Source organism: Desmodus rotundus, chromosome 3, assembly GCF_022682495.2.
Source record: "Desmodus rotundus isolate HL8 chromosome 3, HLdesRot8A.1, whole genome shotgun sequence".
NCBI classification, from domain to species: Eukaryota; Metazoa; Chordata; class Mammalia; order Chiroptera; family Phyllostomidae; genus Desmodus; species Desmodus rotundus.
Window position 1 is genome coordinate 42,934,866 of NC_071389.1, and position 18,967 is coordinate 42,953,832.

The following is an 18,967-nucleotide window of genomic DNA, read 5'->3' on the forward strand; positions in this document are numbered from 1 at the left end:
TAATTCTAAGTGTCAAAGTTAAAATGTGAAACCAGATCCAACCAATTCTAATGTCCATGCTACTTTCTTTCTTGGATTTTTTTAAAGCTATTTCTCATAGCTCTCCTTTATTTTTTTTTAAACATGCAATAATGCACACTAATTCTTCTGTTGTCAACAGTATAGAAGTAATTAATGCATAATTCCCCAATCCCTACTCCTCAGAAGTAAGCAATTTAAAAAAATGTGTTCTATGTGCTTACAGTTATTTTCCCTGCTTTTATATCTATTATATATGAAAAGATTGCCCTAATTTACAGTCTTTCAATGGTATGTAAAAATTCCTGTTTTACTATACTGTTAATACTGAATGTTCTTTTTCTATTCTCATGTCCATTTGATAGATGAAAGAATGCTGTATCTGCTTTAATTTGCATTTTTTACATTATAAGTGAGGTAGGATCTCCCAAATTCAAAACTATTTTTGCAAGATACAATGTCCCATTCTACAAACTATCCCATTTGAATTTGTAGTAATCCTAAAATGGTGATGTTTTAAAATAAAAATCTAGATAAACACAAGAAACTTAATTTATTATCCTTATTCTCCCTTGTGTGCCCTTAGAGGGTAAAGAAACTTCTAGTTAATTAACTCGAACATTTAATGTCATAATTCAATTGAGGAGATACCTGATGTGTTTTGGAATTGCAATGGGACTTATTGTTATCATATGTCTCATTTATATTAAATAAATATTTTTAAGATTCTGCAGAAAGAATCATCAAGTAAACAAGCAGCACTCAGTTCATTTATTGGTTCAACCTGTATTTGTCAACCGTTTCCATGTGCCAGGGAGGGTGCTTAGGTACTTGAGTTTCAGAAATCAACAAGGTAAATACAGTGTCTTATCTCCAACAGTTCCGCATTATACAGAAAATGAACAAATATCTCAGAAAGTTTGGCTGTAGGGAACAAATAGCTAACTGTAAGTGGACAAAACAATAAGTAAACTTATTAGCTCTCCTTAGAATGCTGCTAAGGATAAGGCTGAGCTTCAGGTTTGCATGATCCAGTGGTCCAGGTCTTTCCCTCAGGGACCCGGCCCCTTCCATCTCTATCTTTGTCATCTTTCAAAATGTCAGCCTCATCCCACAACTGGTTTCCTCTTGGTGGCGGGATGGCTGGCTGTGACATTTCGAGCTTCATACTTTCTTGTTTATTTGGGATGCATTGGGACTTCTCACGGTTCATTTAAGATCAAGAAAAGACTTATCTAGAAGTCTCCAGCAAACCTCTCTTGGTGACTCATTGACTAGAACTGGATCGTATGCCTATTCCTGACAAAATCATTGGCAAAAAGGATGGCATTAACCTTAAGGCAGTCAGGCCTCTTGGAACAGAAGTGGGGATGAGCTTTTCCTGGTGCACATACCTGGGAAAAAAAAAGTCCTTCTATTGGAAAGAAAAAAAATAGGAACAGCTTCTTCAAAGAAAGCAATATCCACTACAGTCATAAAACAAACTATGATTGAGTGTGGGCACAGTGTAGGTCACTGTGAGTGAAGAATGACATCTGTGCCATTTCCTTTTTAATGTCTTCTAGGATCAGAGCGGCACCGAACCTGTGAGTAGTGAGGAAGATGGCAGCCTCGAAGCTGGCACTAAACAACTGTCTGGCAGTGAGACCTCCAAACTGGTGAGAATCCTGGTGGTTTCCATCCAGCGTTCTTTTGAGGAATGTGTTATTTATATTTTGTGGCACTTCGGAAAGGATGAACTGTTGTGTTTTCTCCTCTAGGAATCTTAATCTCTGAGACAGAGAGCTATTCCATATACTGTATGACTCATTCACTCCAAAGAATAGCCCATTTTCCCACTTTCTTCACACTTGAGTTCTGCTGTCTGGGACTAAAGAAGCAATCTCTCTTAGAAATCTTTTTAAATAATGGGTGTCTTTAAGCCTAGGGCAAAGCTGAATTAATCCTAGAAGCATAGAAAGAGATGTTACATTTATTACATTGATTCATAGGAAAATATACTTAATCTTACCCAGGGGCTAGGATATTAGGAAAGAAGCAGCTTTAGAGAACTCTTCCTCCTTATGTATCCTATTATTTTATATTTTCTTTTTTTTTAATTTTTTAGAAAATTTTATTTATTTATTTTTAGAGAGAGGGACGGAAAAGAGACAGAGAGGAAGAGAAACATCGTTGTGTGAGAGACTCACACAGCCCGCAACCCAGGCATGTGCCCTGTCCCTCTGGTTCTCAGGCTGGTGCTCAGTCCACTGAGCCACACCAGCCAGGGTGATATTTTCTTTAGTGTTGATTGAACTTCTATGTACCAGACATTTCCTGATTCTTGTAATGTCGGTAAAGATAAGTTTCTTTTACACATGAGGAAGCCAAGGGTTAAAGAGGTTAACTAACGTGCCAGAGGCCCCTCACCGGGATGTGATAGACCTGGCGATTGGTCCTATGCAGTCTGACTCCCCCGCCTTTGCTCATAACCTACCTTTGTATTTAGCAGCCTAGCACTTTCAGGGTTAGACTTCAAGTTCTAGAAAGAACTATGGGTCTGTTTTCTCTGCGTTTCAGAATAACTTACAAATCTCAAACAATTACTCACTGGGAAGAATCGCTCTGATTTTAGGGCGGCACACAGTTGTCTGTTTTACTCAGGGAGTTTGAGAAACCATCCATTTATCTTCTTTCAACTTGCAGAAAATGTGTATTGGGACTGGTGTAGATTCCGTGTCCTAGAAAGTGAACTATGTCTGTCCAGCTGAAGGGAAAGGACGTTTCCGCAAGAATGGAAATTACAGTGGGCCCCTCTTGGACAAGCCCTACACGGGACCTGAGAACTCTAGCATCAAGAACACTGGGCCTAACGATTGTGACCATTGTTCTTGAACAAGATGTTCTGAGGTTACACTAGTTGCCTTTCTGGAAGATAAACTGTATATTTGAACTGAAGGGGGATGACTGACATTGACAAATTTCAGACTCAAAGCTCCTTCATGTACAAACACTGTTAACTTGTTCTTAAAAACATAGCTCCATAGATGGGGTAAGGAAAAGTCTCTTAAAGCAACATCATTGTTTTCTGTGGGGTTTTGTAAGTAAGGGCCCCCAATTTCATCCACAGAGGAAGTGGTAAAAAGGGTGAGAACACTCTCTCACTTGCAAGAAGAGTCTGGCAGTCCCAAAGAGGTTCCCTTGTAGGCCGCAGGCAAGAGCCGTCCATCACGCACATCCTGTTTCCAAGAAAGCAGTGCCAGTGACGGGGCTGAGTCTCATGGCAGGTGAAGAGCCCCACACTCAGGCAGAGGGCTCGAAGGGCTGAGGATAATTTTTCTGTGTCCTTTCTCTGTATTTCCCCAAGAACCAGAGCCATCCCCAAACCCACTGACTTGTGTCTTTCTTCCTCCCCTCCTTCCCCTCCCACCTCCCTCTCCTTGTGGTATTCTGTGGTTTCTTTCTCACCATTTCCAATAAAATCTATGCTTGGTCTAGTTGATTAAGGAAAGGTAGCCTGAATTTGAGCAACTACTATAACATAAACATCATTGGCCTAGCATAAAGTGTTGGTTAAGAGTGTGGCGTTAGGCAAATTACTTAACTTCACCAAGCCTCAGTGTCCTCATCTGAAGAATAACAGTAGTCAGAATGTTATGAAGAAGCAACAGTAATCAGGATGCTATGAAGAAACAATGTAATAGAGTATAAGGCAAATACTGTTCAGTAAGTTCATTCATTAATTCAACAAATATTTGCCTGATATCACTATGCTCCAGGCACTGGAGATACAACATTGAACAAAATGTACAAAAATGCCTGTCTTTATGGGGACTCATTCCAGGGTAGGTAGGGGGAAGGAAGATAGATAATACATTAATTAGCAAAATATTAGATTGAATTATATGAAATTACTATTTTGTAGGTAAAAATTTCATGTAGCTAACATATTCATGAGTGTGCCTTGTTATAAAGTATTAGTAGCTTATCATCACTAGGCATCGTATGATTGCTTCTGTTACAAGATTGGTGCAAGCTCCCCTGCACAGTGCCCATCCTAGGAAGGCTGCTGGATGCACCATGTCAGAGGACAACTTGCAGCTCTTTTTATATTAGTTTATGTTGAGATGTTTGGCAACAGTAAGCTCTAACCCTCTAACGTTGCTTGCTTGCTTCCTGTGGGAGCATGTGTCTCAGTGAGCACTGTGCTGGCTTCTGGAGGGGTGACCAGGAGAAAGACACGGGCCTCGCTCCTAAGCAGCTTACCCTCTGGCATCAGTGAGGATAATCATTTTCCAGACTTTGTGTCTGGAAAATCAAACCAGGCAGAAGTATATTAGAGAGAGGGGAAAAAAAACCCACAATGTTACAGAAGTTTAAAAATGGAAGGAAAACCATCTCTTTCAGGGATTAAGGAGGGTTTCTTAGAATCATGGCCTTTAAGCTGAACCTGTAAAGATGAGAAAGCAATTGACTGTTGAGGGTGCCATAAATAGGAGATTTACCAGGTGAATCAAACTGTGTGCTGGGAAAGTAGCGAGTAAGGATTGGGCTTTTGTAGGGCAACAATGGGCAATGGAATTTGAACAGTAGAATCACAGAGCTGAAGGGACTATATGCTGTGGATTACAGATTTATTAATTTATCTTTGTATGATCTGCGTTGAATAAATGTCTCTGTAACTAGATGGATCCATGTACACACAAGGTGCTATGTATAAGAAACTGTATTTCTGCCCTGACTGGTGTAGCTCAGTGGATTGAGCATGGGCCTGTGAACCAAAAGGTTGCTGGTTCGATTCCCAGTCAGGGCACATGCCTGGGTTGCGGGCCAGGTCCCCAGTGCAGGATATGAGAGAGGCAACCACACACTGATGTTTCTCTCTCTCTCTCTTTCTCTCTCCCTCCCCCTTTAAGAATAAGTAAATAAAATCTTTAAAACAAAAAGAAACTATATTCCAAAGAGCTATTAAATTAATTCTCTGAGATCACCTGTTTCAGAGCTGAGACTAAGCACGGGTCCACCCGTACTGCGGTGCCCTTTCACTGTGCAGTTACAGCTGGCGTCGGTTCACGTCTCAGTAGTATGTGTGAGCAGACTACTATGAGGGATAAAGTTACTATCCCTCAGTAGCCAAGGGATAATACCTTTATTCATTTATAAAAATACAAGTATGTATTAGATTGCTCTAAAATGTTTTTAAAGGAAGAATAACGTGTTTTGAGGCAACTGATCAGATGATGGTTTGTGAAGCATAGATTCCAGTGAGAGAGACTGGGGGCCGGGAAGTGTCTGGGATCTATTTCAGAAGTCTAGGTGAGAGCCTGTGAAGACTATGTGTTAAGCCTTTTGAAAGGAACTTTTAAAAATGCATTTTGCACAGAACCTTGTAATTTGCAAAACAAAATCTTGCTTATTATCTCATTAGCTTAATTTTTTTACTATCTAAATTTTTTTAAATGGTATTTTGTTTGACCTTATTCGGTTTTATCCCCCAAATAAAACTACAAAAAGTAGTGCAGGAATTATTTATGTCAGGCTTAGAAATGAGACCTTAATTTTTTTTTAAATATGCAACGCTTCACGAACTTGCATGTCATCCTTGTGCAGGGGCCACGCTAACCTTCTCTGAATCGTTCCAATTCTACTGTGTATGCTGCCGAAGTGAGCACAGGGACCTTAGTCCCTCACTAAAGATCATAAAACTAGAAATTGGAAGAACTAGGACTCATCCTAAAGGGTCCTTGACTCCCTGTTATTTTGACATAGAAGATCATGAACTCCTAAAATAATTATTTTAATCTTTTGGATATAAAGCTATGTTTTGATCATATTGGGAATATCTGTGTCCATGTAATATACTCTTTTGATGAAGTGTAACTAAATTATTAAGAGTGCGGCCCTGGCTGGTGTGGCTCAGTGGATTGAGCACTGGCCTGCGAACAAAAGGGTCGCCAGTTCAATTCCCGGTCAGGGCACATGCCTGGGTTGTGGGCCAGGTCCCCAGTTGGGGGCATGTGAGAGGCAACCAGTCGATGTATCTCTCACATATCGATGTTTCTCTTCCTTTATTTCTCCCTCCCTTCCCATCTCTTTAAAAGTAAATAAATGAAATCTTTTTTTTAAAAGGCAAAATAAATTTTTTAAAGGAATGAAAACATCAGAGCCAGATGACTTGGATTCAAATTCTGGTTCTACCATTTACTAGCAATATATCCTTAGGCAGAAGATCTCTCTGTGCCTCAATATTTGCATCTGTAAAATGGGGGAAAGAAACAAAGGGTTATTGTGAGGAGGAATTAGTACCTGTAAAGTACCAGACAGAACCATGCGGAGTACATCTGAGTCACCGTAAAAGTGCAAATTGTTGTTGTTATTCATGATGATGTTATTCCGATTAAAACATGAAGGGTTGGCCACATAAACAATAGTGACCCTCTGAGGTGTAACTTGGACAATTGAAGCAAATTTTTAACCCCCAAAATGCAGTTGCTTGTAGTAATAGACAACATTTATTGAATACCTATGTGCCAGGCACTATTCTAAGCTCATTTACATAATAGATGGGAATAGATGGGAATAATCTTATATCGTGAAGAAACTGAGGCATTGAAATGTTAAATAAATTGCTTCACTTGCCCAGTGAAGCCTGGATCCAGGTTCCATGCACTCTGAGCTGGAGGCTGCACTTTAAACCATCGTGCACTACTGCCTCTCAGAGAGTTACAGACAGAGAACAAAACAAAGTCAAAGGACAACAAGAAATTACACTGGGACCTGAACTTGGCAACTTTCATTCCCTTTTGTCTAAATCTTGAACTCCAACATAGAAAATGGTGGCATAGAATCAGATAGTTAAAGATACCGAAACTTACCTTTTTATAATACTTCGGTGAGTATGTTTTTGAGAAGCTAACCTGTGCCAGGCAGTTTCAAACTGGTTGTCTTATTTAACCCAGTGATGCCCATATTATAAGCCCTACTTTACTAATAAGGTGCTGAGGCTAAGAGAGAGTTACAGCTGGTCAGGTACAGCTGGTAGGTGGTGTGGCTGGGACCCAAACCCAGTTCTCTTTGCCTCTGAAACCCATCTTCTCTTCACTGGGTAGTTCTCATACACAGATGTTCTTGAAATACCAGAAATATCACTGTCATCTATTTGTTCAAATATTGGTTCAAATACTCATTGAGGGTCTCTTGTATGTCAGGTAATGCTGTGTGCAGAGGATTCAGTGGTGAGCAAAACTGTCAGAGCTGCTTAAAGGGCTTTAGATATTCGAGGACAAGTGTTCACATCCACTTGCTGCCTTTAGAAGCTCATTGGTTAGGTTGGAAGAACGGAGTAAGAGATGGACAGGAAGAGATAGTGCTGTTTTTTTATCTTTTTTAAAATATTTTATTTATTTTTAGAGAGAGGGGAAGGGAGGGAGAAAGAGAGGGAGAGAAACATCAATGTGAGAGAGAAACATCCATTGGTTGCCTCTTGTACATGCCCCCGCCTCCCAACCCAGGCATGTGCCCTGACCAGGAATCAAACCAGCAACCTTTTGCTTTGTGGGATGACACCCAGACAACTGAGCCACACCAGTCAGGACGGTGCTGGAGGGGTTTTTTGTTTGTTTGTTTGTTTGTTTGTTTGTTTTAAATAAGTAGCTGACCTCTATTCTTGCTTCCCACCTGGATCCCTAACCCTGTCCAATTTCATAATTTTCTGCTTTGATGTAAAGCCAGTTTACTTATTCATCTCTTTCTCTATGCTGTCATAGCTACTAAGAGTCAGTAAGGACAACTCAACTAAAAATTGGGTAAAGATCTCAGTCGGCTTTCTCTGAAGACACAAATGGCCAATAAACTCACATAGAGATACTCAACCTCATTAACCATTAGAGAAATGCACATCAAAACCATAATAAGATCCTACTTCACACCTACTAGGATGGCTCTAAAAAAAAAGACAAATAATAACAGGTGCTGACAAGGACGTGGAGAAATTTGAGCTCTCCTGTCTTGCTGGTAGGAATGTAAAGTGGTACAGTCAGTTTGGAAAACAGTTTGCAGTATTATTTAGCGGCTAATCATTATGTACCTGTCACTGTAGTAGACACTTTAAAATATTACCTCATTTATTCTGACCAAACAACAGAGCAGCAGCAGTAGTGGAAGTAGTAATATCATCCATCATTTATTGAGCACTTTTTCATTAGGAGCTGAACAGAGTGTATTATCATCATCATCCTCATATTATAAGGCATTATCATTATCTCCATTTTGCAGAGGCGGGACCTGAATATTGCAAAAGTTAATTCACTTACCCAAAGACTTGGGGCCAGTAAGTGCCCCAGTAAGGATTTGAAGCCTTATATGTTTGACTCACGTGCCTGATCCTGCCACCCTGTCTCTGCTAGAGATAGCTGGTATCAAACCATAGAAAACCTGAACTTTAACGAAGTCTAATTTGTCATAGAGCACATAACCTATACGTAGAAGAACCAAGATGTGAACCACTGTCAGACTCTAAAGTCCAGGCTTTCTCCTCCATTCAGATGATGCTAACTAGTTATTCATTTGGCCCATGTGGATCCATAACAGTTTTCATTTGCTCTGTGGGAAACATGAAAAATAATAACCACATCGGGAATTTAATTTAAAGGATTGCTCTTTTAAGACTGTGCCCTACCCACATTTTTAGTGTTGAAAGGGCTCTTCCCGTGTGACATTATGGTAGTAATATATGGTAGTAGATGGAGGAGAGGACTTCAGTGAGTTGGACCCTCTGAAATCACTCTTATTTGACCATTTCTTTGACTTACAAAATGGCAAATTCATATGTTCCAACCCAATATTTCTTTGGTCTCAGTTACCTAGCAAAAAAAGGTAACTCTGTGTCCTCAAAGTTATTTTGAAAATTTTCTGGTCTGTGAAGTTCCAAGGTCTGAGAAAAATCTACTTGCTTCATGCGGTGTCCACGGACACGAGAGTACTTTACAAACGATGTGATGAAAACAGACAAGAAAGATTAGTGGAAGCTGACTGTCATTGTGAACCTTGATAACTGGGGGCTTGATATTGTCACTAATTTAAAAAAGAACATGAGAAAAGCCAGATTTGTGGGAGAAGATAATGAGCTCAGTACAGAATTTGAACTTTTAAAGGAATAACAGGTTCTCCTCTATCAATTTGCTTACAAATTCTTCCTAGCTGGCATCCAAGTTCGGAAAAATAGTCTAAAATGCTGCATTTCTAATGATTATAGGCTTTTTGTTAGGTCTTCCAGGCCGGAATTCTCAGGTATAAACAAGGGCCTGAGCTGTGTGCTCAGAACCCATTGTTACCCCCCATTTACACTGCATCAGGAACTGCAGAATTTCTGGAAGCAGATGTCACTGTGTGCATCTTATTCTCTGTTTCCCATCCAGCATGAAAACTGCATTTATAGCAAGAGTTCAGGAAGTTCCTGTAAGGAGCAGGAGAGAATGTGTCTGCGTCAGCATTGGCCTCCCATTTGCAGCCGTATGCAAATTGCCATGGCAGAGTTCAAGTGCATTCAAATATGTGGTCTTTTTCACAGCTCATTGTACTTTATATCTTGTATTTCTGAAAATCACTTGAGATTTGTCTACATGACAAATTTCCCTTTCCTGGTCATAAAAAAAGACCCTAGATTTACAGTCAAATCTACTTCCTTCACAAGTCACCAGAGGAAAGCTTTTGGCTTTTTCTCCCATTCTCCCCTCTGCACTGTAAATGAAGATACCAGAGAGAGAGAGAGCAGAGCAGGTGAAGTAATCTCATGAATTCAAACACAGCAGAAATATAGATGCATATTTTTAACACAAATCCACACCTTTGACGTTCGCTAACTTACTTTCACTCCCATTCACTTGAACTGGTCCACTCTAGAGACCTGTTTTTCAACTTAAAATTCAACCTGCCAAAAGGAAGCTATTGCTTATCAGACTTTTTCTAAATTGAGAAGGTAACCTTACAATCATAATTAATTGCACTAAGGTCTCAGAGAAAGAAAATGGCATGCCAGCTCAGAGCCCAGAACTCAGACTTGTTTACCTGCCAGTCTCCAGTGCCCTGTCCTGGGAATCCCGGAGCTTCCGGGGAATCCAGGGCTGCTCAGGCACTGTTCTTTGAGCCTGCAAAGTTTTCACTTTCCTGAGAAAGCCTTATTTGCTGACATAATTTTAAGACCCTATAAACTAAAACCTATGGTGATTATCTTGTCTTTCAAAGGGAGCAAATATTGAGCAAGTTTGTATCGAAGGCCTGGTAGGTCCCAGGCATGGTGCTGGCCACCAGTCAAATCCCAGTGAACGGGACACACAGGTCTTACCTTGGGGGAGCTTTCAGAACTGCTGAGAGTAAAGGCAGCTCACGCTTTCACAGCATTTACTGCAAACAGTTTAATGTATTAATTCATATTTTAGATAACTATTACTGACCCTACTTTATAGATAAGGAAACCGGGGCACACAGACACTCAAGTAATAAGGGTCATGCCGGGTTTAAATCCAACTTTAGATAAGTAATTCCTAGTGTTGATGACGACTATTGAAGGAGACGGTAAGGTGCTGTGAGAGCTTTTACTAATGTACTTTTGCCTAATCCAGGTGGGTAGGTGAATGCTTAAAAGTGAGGCTGGGACTGACCTAGGCAAAGGTTGTCTTTTTCTAGTGTATTCGGAGGCTACAAAGCAAAAGTCCAAAGACTCAAATCAACAGTTGACCATTTGTATTTGTTGTTTGTCTGATAGGCATGTTTTCATAGTTGTTGAATTTGAATGCTTTTAGGCCGAGCACTCTCTCTAGTTTGTTGTCTTATACTCAGTTCACTTCATGCCTCGATATTTAGCTACCTTAGGCCTGACCTCTGTGAGGTTGTTATCCTGATAAGTCTTTTCTGGGAACCTCTTCATTTTAATCAGGAGTCTCTTGATTGCAAGTAATAACCTCACAACTTGACCTTATAGACAAAAGAAGAAATTTACTGATAGTGACAGGTTCTTTTTACATAACTGCGGGAAGAGCAGGGTTGACAGCCTCAGGACAGTTGGAACCGGAGGCCTGGCGCTGCCAGAGACGTCTGTGCATGTGTGTTTGACTCTCTTCTGCTGCAGATTTGCGTCCTCAGCATGGTGGGAGCGTGGCTGCCAAAAGCGCCTTGGCCTGTCTGCCAGAAAAGGGCTGACTCACTCCCCTAGGGTCCACTTTGGAAAAACCACACAATGTGCTTGTGTGGTTCAGATGTCCAACCTTGGACCAATTACCGTGGCCAGACAGACAGGGTATTTTGATTACCCAGCTTTGGGACAGAAGCTACGAGCTTTGGTGATTATAAGCTGGACATTGCTCCTGTTATTATCTCTTATGTAGAATATTCCCAGTGTTGCCTTTTATGTCCACCCACTGGAAGCTGCTTCTCTTGATGAGAGTAATTTGCCTGGCTCACAGAACATTTTTGTTCAGGAGCCCATAGTACTGTGCTGAGGATTGCAACATAATGCACACAGAGCATGCCGAGCAGTTTCTTTGGTGAAATGGGATGATCTTCCCACACTGCTGCCTCAGTCTTCTTATTTAGGGGTCCCTTGTACAAAGTCAACGCCTTACAGTGTCCCAGGACCTCAGCTTTAAAACCCCTAAGAGCTCCCTTGGTGCAGTAGTTGGGAGATGAGCAAATTCTAAATTTATGTTTGAACACAAAGAAAAGTGACTCACCAGAGGTCACTGCAGTGGCTATCGCCATGAAGCTTTTTCCTGCGCAGGCTCCAAGTAAGCAGGCATGACTTGATCTGACCTAACGTTGACTCTAAAATGGGACCACTGTGTTGAGGCTGAGTCCTGAGACTCTTGAGTGTGGGTCGGGGGAGGTGAGCAGCACTTTCCCTTTCCCGTGTGGTTTACTCCTTGGTTTAGGGCAGGGGCGCTGGAGCAAGATGTGTCTGGGTTAAGCTCCGTCTTGGCAAATACTTTAGCCTTTCTATGTCTCAATTACATCAACTCAAAAACGAGGATGATAATAACACCTAACACACAGGTCTGTGCTGGACATCCACATCTAAAACGTGTAACATACCTAGCTCACCAGTAAGCTCAGCTTACTGGTCAGTACTCAGTAAGTCTCAGCTGTCATTATTATTCTCATTGTTGTCATGGACCAGCGCCACCCGTTGGCCCAGAGGTTTAAGGGGTAATCAGTGTAAGCACAGTGTGTTGGAGCAGATGCTTTTCAGAGCTTTGATTTTCTCATCTCATTCTTCCACGTCTTTGAGGACAAGAGAAAGGGAAGGAAACTCATACTTCTCGTGCACCTGCTCTGTGCCACACAACTTCACAGTTGTACTTCAAAGTTTCCATAATTTTTTCTCAAATATCTGTCTCAGCAGATATGTAAACCTCCTAAGTGCTAGGCTCTGTTCACCTTTTTTACCTCTGGCACAGAGTGAATGTGCAATAAGCATGTGTTGAATTCAGCTTTGCTTACAGTCCCTTGCTCAGGTAGCTAGAGTTGCAAAAAATGAAGGCCTCCAAGCACAACTACTGCTAGTAAGTGGTGGAACCAGTCTGAACCCAGATTTTCCTGGCTACCATTCCAGCACCCTTTCCTTTTATTTACAAGCCAAATGATAGGGACAAACTGAACCAAATTAGTAGCATCTCTATGTGACATGCAAATTGCACTTTTAAGTCTTTAACGGGGAATTCAGCTCCCTTTCCCACTGCTGGTTAATCTGGGTGTAAACATTGGTAGACTTGCAGACCTGCAGCATAGTACCATTTTCAAACAGAGGCACTTTCGTGCTTCTGAAGGCCTTTTCATGCACACTGGAAGGAATAGCACCAATGATTTACAATTTATAAGGCAGTTTAGAACTTTTATTCTAAAAATTTCTGTGAGCATCATTTAGGAACCTTCTCGTGTCTTCCTCCTCTCTTTTCCACTGTGATCCGTTAAAGCGGAGGCCACAGTGTCGCCTTCACTGTGTGTCCTTGCTTTCATGACTGGCTCTGAAATCCACTCACGTGCATTTAGGATGTAAGTTTGATTCATTCCCCTAAGTCCTTATGAAGTTCATATTCTATTCTGCTGTAGGTTGAAGAAACAGATTAGACAAACAAGTAAAATAAAAGTCAATCATACAAGTATATGGGAGATAGACACATAAAAACTAAAAAACATAAATATTGCAAAAATAGTGATAAAATAAACTGGTCATGCTGTGGAAGGATACCATCCAGGGGTCCAGAGAAGGATTATGGGATGGTTTTCAATTTCATTTTATGTTATATAATCTGTTTGTGGCAATGTTCTAAAAAAAAAATTTAAAAGGCCAGGGGTGAGGGAGAAGAGTTCTAGGCTCTTTCTCCTATTTGGGGGAAATAAGAAGGAATCTAATGGAGACATAATTCTAGCCCTAAAAAATAAGTCACAAGTCAACAGCTAAGGAGTGTCACAGGGGCCCCAGGCTTCGGTCTCAGGATGTTTCGTGGAGGGGTTAAATCTCTCAGCTTGTAAACCAATAGGAAGTTGATGAGATGGGAGGAGATTCTCACCTAGTCTAGTAAAAACAAATGATACCTGATCATTATCTACTGTAGTGTTACAAATCTCATAGGAGCCTGTTAAAGAGGATGTCACTATGCCCCAAAAGGAAACCAGGATGAGGGTGGGGTGGGGGTACGGGGTGTCAGTATGCCAGCATTCCCCAAGGGAGGAAGTGTCCTGTTCAAGTAACTGTTTTCACCAACCCTATAGTGCAGTTATAAACATGAGTTTATTATAGGTTGGCTCCATTTATTATCATCATTAATATCCTTATTAAATATATGTGATTTGCCAGGTACCATGCTAAGTATTTTTCATGTTTTGCTTCATTTAATCCTTTCAGCATCCCTTTTTTTTCCCATTTTACAAATGAGGAAACTGAGGCTCCGAGAGGTCAGGTAACTCTGATAATTTGCTATAGAAGTTATGCTTCTCATCTTCAGACAGCTCACCTACCTGCCATCTAGGTGTACACCTGCCACCTGGGTTTCTCTTCAATATTTACCAAGGGCCAGAATAAACCCATCCCCTCTCCTATCCAGATCAGTCTCTCTCCCTGTTCCCTGCACTGTCCAAACGATGTGCAGGACTTCATGCCTTAGAGTAAACTGCCGTATGATAATTTCCTCCATAAATTTGCCTGTAAAAAGCATAGGATATGGTGGGAGGCAGACATAAGCAGTCTGGTCAATTTATCACTGTCATCATTTATTTCAATTAATTTCCCCTTAGTTATGCATTGGTTTCCCATATGGGTGGTTTTTTTTTTTTGGTGTGGGGGGGGGGTAATATTTGTTTTTTAGAGAGGGGGGAAGGGAGGGAGAAAGAGAGGAAAAGAAACATCAGTGTGAGAGAGAACCCCCAACTCAGGCATGTACCCTGACTGGGAATGGAACCAGTGACCTTTTAGTTTTGGGGACGACGCCCAACCAACTGAGCCACACCAGCCAGGGCAGTTTCCCATACGTTCTGATAGTTCGCGTCTCTCCTAAGTCTCGACTCTGCACTTCTCTGTGGGGTTCAGGATTATCTTCTTATCACCCAGTAACTTTAATGAATGTATTTTTACCTCTAATTGAATATCTTAAAGGGGATTCTAATATCAAGATTTGAACCCTGAAAGGATTGAATATTGAGTGTAAATACAAATATAGGGGTTACTGGTGTGTTAAGAGAAGAAAAAAACTGGTCTAACTAACCACCAAGGATATCTCATAGGCTTAACACCTGACAGATCTGAAAGGGTTAAAAAAGCATTTGGAAATGACAAGCTTGCGTTCGTTTCAGAGAGTTAGTCCAGATTGATGAGTAGAATTTTTATGCCCAGTGTGTTGATCATGTTTGTAAGAGGCTGAAGCCCTGCTGAATCGTGCCTGACTACTGAAACGATAAAGTGCCTTGAGTCCTGCAATGCTGCTAACTGGCTGTATCTTTCCCATTGCAGGAAGATAGCTCCCAGGTGGTTTGTCAAGGTGTGGTGGCAGACCAGCAGAAGGCCCTGGAGTGCTCAACGGACAACGTACGTACCTTACACTTCAGGTTCTGCTCTCCTGGGATAGTGTGTGTTATAGACAGGTTCCAGAAGAAAAGGAGGTGATTGCAATAAAATCAGATCCTTTATTACTTGGCAGGGGGTAGTAGTATGTCTTGCAACCTAAAGTCAGCCTACAACCGTATCACCAATTCTGTGCAAGGTGTTTAGAAATTTCCTCTGTACGTCTCCTGGTACCAACATCCTAAACAGGTGTTTAAAAGTGAGGCGTAGCCCTGGCCGGTGTGGCTCAATTGGTTGGAGCATCATCCCATAGGCTGAAGGGTTGTGGGTTCATCAGTTCCTGGTCAGGACACATGCCTAGGCTGTGGGTTCAGTCCCCAGTTGGGGCACATGTGGGAGGCAACCAATCGATGTTTTTTTTCTCACATTAACATTTCTCTCCCTCTCTTTCTCTTTCCCCTCACTTCCTCTCTCTCTAAAATCAATGAGCATAACCTCAGATGATGATAAAAAAATATTAAAACAAATGAATAAATACAAGTGGAGCGTGCATGAAAACACACTAGCACTTAAATCTGAGAGCACCATATTTTATAGAATGTCATAAATAAAAATAGTAAATGGGAGAGCTTGTAGTTTTACAAACTTTAGTGGTCCTTGTATTTTTGAATTCCACTTCTCTTAAAAAATTATAAACTTCTGTCTATCAAATTTTTACACTTTTGCTTCTGTTGAGTATTTTAAGTCCTGATTCTCATTTCTGTTTGCTAGTTTATACTGTTGTGCTGTTAAAATTTGCATTACTACTATATTGATTATTTTTATGTTTAAGGAACTTTGGGTTACTAGAGCTTACAGAAAATATATGATATTTCAAACCTTGCCAAAGAAAATGCCTTTAAAAAATCTTCCATAATCATAATGCTAAAAACCTAAATAAAGACAAACAGGTATAGAAAGAAACTTAAAAATAACCAAATTCAGTTCAACTGAAAACCTGTAAGCAATTATTTTTAAAGTTTAAAATCACATTTTTTTACTTTACGTATTTGCAAATACTATTTATGTGTTAACACTTTATAGACTGCCACCCGTCTCAAGGTACAGATCAAACAACTCTAAAATTTTGTAACTCCAGCATTTTAGAGCCGGGGCAAATCATAAACATCATCTGGACTTTCTTTTTCCTGCTGAAAAGTGAGCACTTTTAAAGCATTATCCTTTGGGGAAATGATCATAAGCCTTTTCTGTGGCTGCAGAAGAGAACTGGCCCAGAGATCAGTGGGCGGTATCTGCAGTGAGGCTGTGTCAGCTCATTACAAAGAACTTGCCAAACATTCAAACTGTGCCAAGACAGAACGAGCCTCCTTATGGAAATGGAATTTTCCATCCCTGAAGGTTTTCAATCAGAAGCTGGCCAATCGTTTATTAACATGTTACCAAAGGACATAAAGACGTTCATAGCTATTATTAACTGAATTCCTAAATTGTTTCTGACATAGCGTTAGGTTTATTTATGTAGTTTTCTCTTTAATCTTCACAATAACCATGCAAAATATAGAGGTATTGCCACCAGTTTGCAGATGAGTAAGTGTGAGGGTAGGGAGTTTAGGGACTTGCCTGTGGCCGCCAGCAAACTTAGCAATTCCTGTCTTCTTTTCCTGGTCATGAAGACCTGATCAAGTGCAGACCCTGTCCCCGGAAAAATACTGATAAGTATAATTTTGATACAGTCACAGAGATTGTATGGTTTCCAGAATTTCCTCTGTGTATCTCCTAGAAACCCATGTATTCTGGGTTAAGAGTCCATGGTTCAATTTCAAGAAATAAGTCTCTCAACCTAATTTAAAAAAAAAAAAAAAAAAGGAACTATGCTTGGGCTCCACACCCCTATGTGCCAAATTATTTGGTCCAGGACGGGGGTTCCAGTATCCATAAAATTTAAACGCTCTCGAACAGTTCCTATTATGAAGACAGGGTTGAAAACCACTGGTTTATTTAGGTTGGATGACTTACAAAGTCCGTTCCAACTCATGTTTGAATATAGTAACGTAACAATCTTTCTTACCTGTCATACTTAGTACTTTGGTTTGGTGTCACTGGGTGAGTCATGGGAGCGTGTGGTTCATCTCCTGCCTCTGCATGTACTTTCTTGGATGTTTTCCTTGGTTTCTGTGGACTACTTCCTATTTTTCAATTGAGTTCAAATTTACCAGTATCTACTGGAAACCTATTATGCACATTGAAATGGAATGGTACATAGAACTGGGATAGACAGGTAAGAAACAAACACTCCCTGCTATTTATAAAAGTCATACTGTAGCAATTGCTGTCTCTTGTGCTTTCCTGTTTTAAAACTCACATGATTGTTTTTCATAAAAGAGCCCTGTAGCTTGCAATCAGCTTTGTTATCAATGTTCCTCCTTGAGGTGATACAAAACGAAGTTGGACACAAGTACTGTGTCGGTTAAGATTAGGCTCCTCCACTGCAAGAAGTTCCTCTTTTAGGTAACAGTCGGGATGTGATCAGTTGGAGGGTAATATGGCATCATGGACAGAAGCCCCTCTTACGTGACTGCTATACCAGTCTTGCTAGATGACTCTATTGTCCTCAAAACATGGGATTTTGGGGTCGAAGATGGCCATTCCAGGTAATACCATCCCATCCATTATCCAGCTAAGGAGAAGGGGAAGGTGAGATCCTTCTTGAGAAAACCATCTGAACATTATGTAATTCATGTCTACTTACATCCCACCGACCATGACTTCCTTCGTGGACACATCCAGAGTCAGGGAAGGTGGGGAAGGTGGTGTTTAGACTTAATCAAGCATCTAGGTGGTTCCATTGTTCAGTGTTCTGATAGTAATCCCTTATTTGTCTTTCTTCCACTTCCCTCTTTTTAAAAGTACTGAAAATACGTAATTGAATAAGTCTTTTTATAAGTAGACAGTCATTATTAAATGATGGTGATAGAAAAACTGCAGGAAAAAAGTAAACATCTGTTCAATTATTGCCGAGCAGCTGTTTGATAAAAGCACTTTAAACTGGTAGATTCTTAACTACCAACCTTCGGTCCTACCTCTTTCTCTAATTAGCTGTATGATTTCAGATATGTCACTTGACATTTGTGTCTTGGCTTCTTTACCTGGAAAAGAGAGTAATATCATTTAACTCTTGAGGTTTTTTCTCATGATTAAGCGAATTCATGGATAGAAAAGTGGTTTTGAAAACTGGAAAGCACAACACAGATATGCGATGGATGGTATAGTTTTAGTTGTTACATACTGCACAATGCCTTGTATTCAGGCACCGCCTTCCACTAACAGAATCTGCAGGTGTTATTGTTCTGGAGCAGTTACCTTGATCCTATTTCTAGACTCCAGGGACAGCCTGGTGCTTCAGTGCCTCCACCAGAATCTTCCAGCTGGGGATGGGTTCCCTGGCTAACTACAGATCCAGAAGGCAGGTCAGGTCACTACCTATATTTCTTAACTGCCTGTTAAGCAAGCATGGAGTCCTTTTGGTTTTTCTTAGTTTTCTAACACTAATATTCATTGGTGGTATCATCAACAATAATCCAGAATTACAAGTTAATTTTCTAAAGCTCACCTAGCAAAGGTCTCTGTACCTTCATTGAATTACACATTCATTTCCCACTCTGAGTTTCCATGTCTTCAATTTTGCACTTCTGTATGCATTTATTCACGCACTCATTCATTCATCAAACATTTATGGAGGCCCTACTATGTTCCAAGCACTGGAGACCAAAGGTGAATAAGGTGCCATTCTTTTAGGTGCCTTAACTGTAATTGGTGTGCCTGGCATTTAGTGGGCCTTCAGTAGATGTTTGTCGTCCCTTCCTTCCTCTCCTGTTGCTCAGTCAACCTACCCAGTGCATCCCTGACTATTTCTAATGTGTC

General features: G+C 40.6%; 1 protein-coding gene and 1 non-coding gene across 4 annotated transcripts in view; one reads left to right on the top strand and one right to left on the bottom strand.

Moving 5' to 3' along the window:
• Positions 1–18,967, top strand: part of PATJ (PATJ crumbs cell polarity complex component) — a 322,107-nt gene that overhangs the window by 231,314 nt on the left and 71,826 nt on the right. For all 3 annotated transcript variants that reach the window (XM_024565364.3, XM_024565365.3, XM_024565366.4), the window contains exons 31-32: positions 1,584–1,676; positions 14,996–15,070. In XM_024565364.3, the coding sequence (XP_024421132.2) occupies positions 1,584–1,676; positions 14,996–15,070 (168 nt within the window). The remainder of the gene's footprint in view (positions 1–1,583; positions 1,677–14,995; positions 15,071–18,967) is intronic.
• Positions 5,563–5,669, bottom strand: LOC112309457 (U6 spliceosomal RNA). The gene has a single exon (XR_002975252.2). It is a non-coding gene; the product is annotated as a U6 spliceosomal RNA (small nuclear RNA).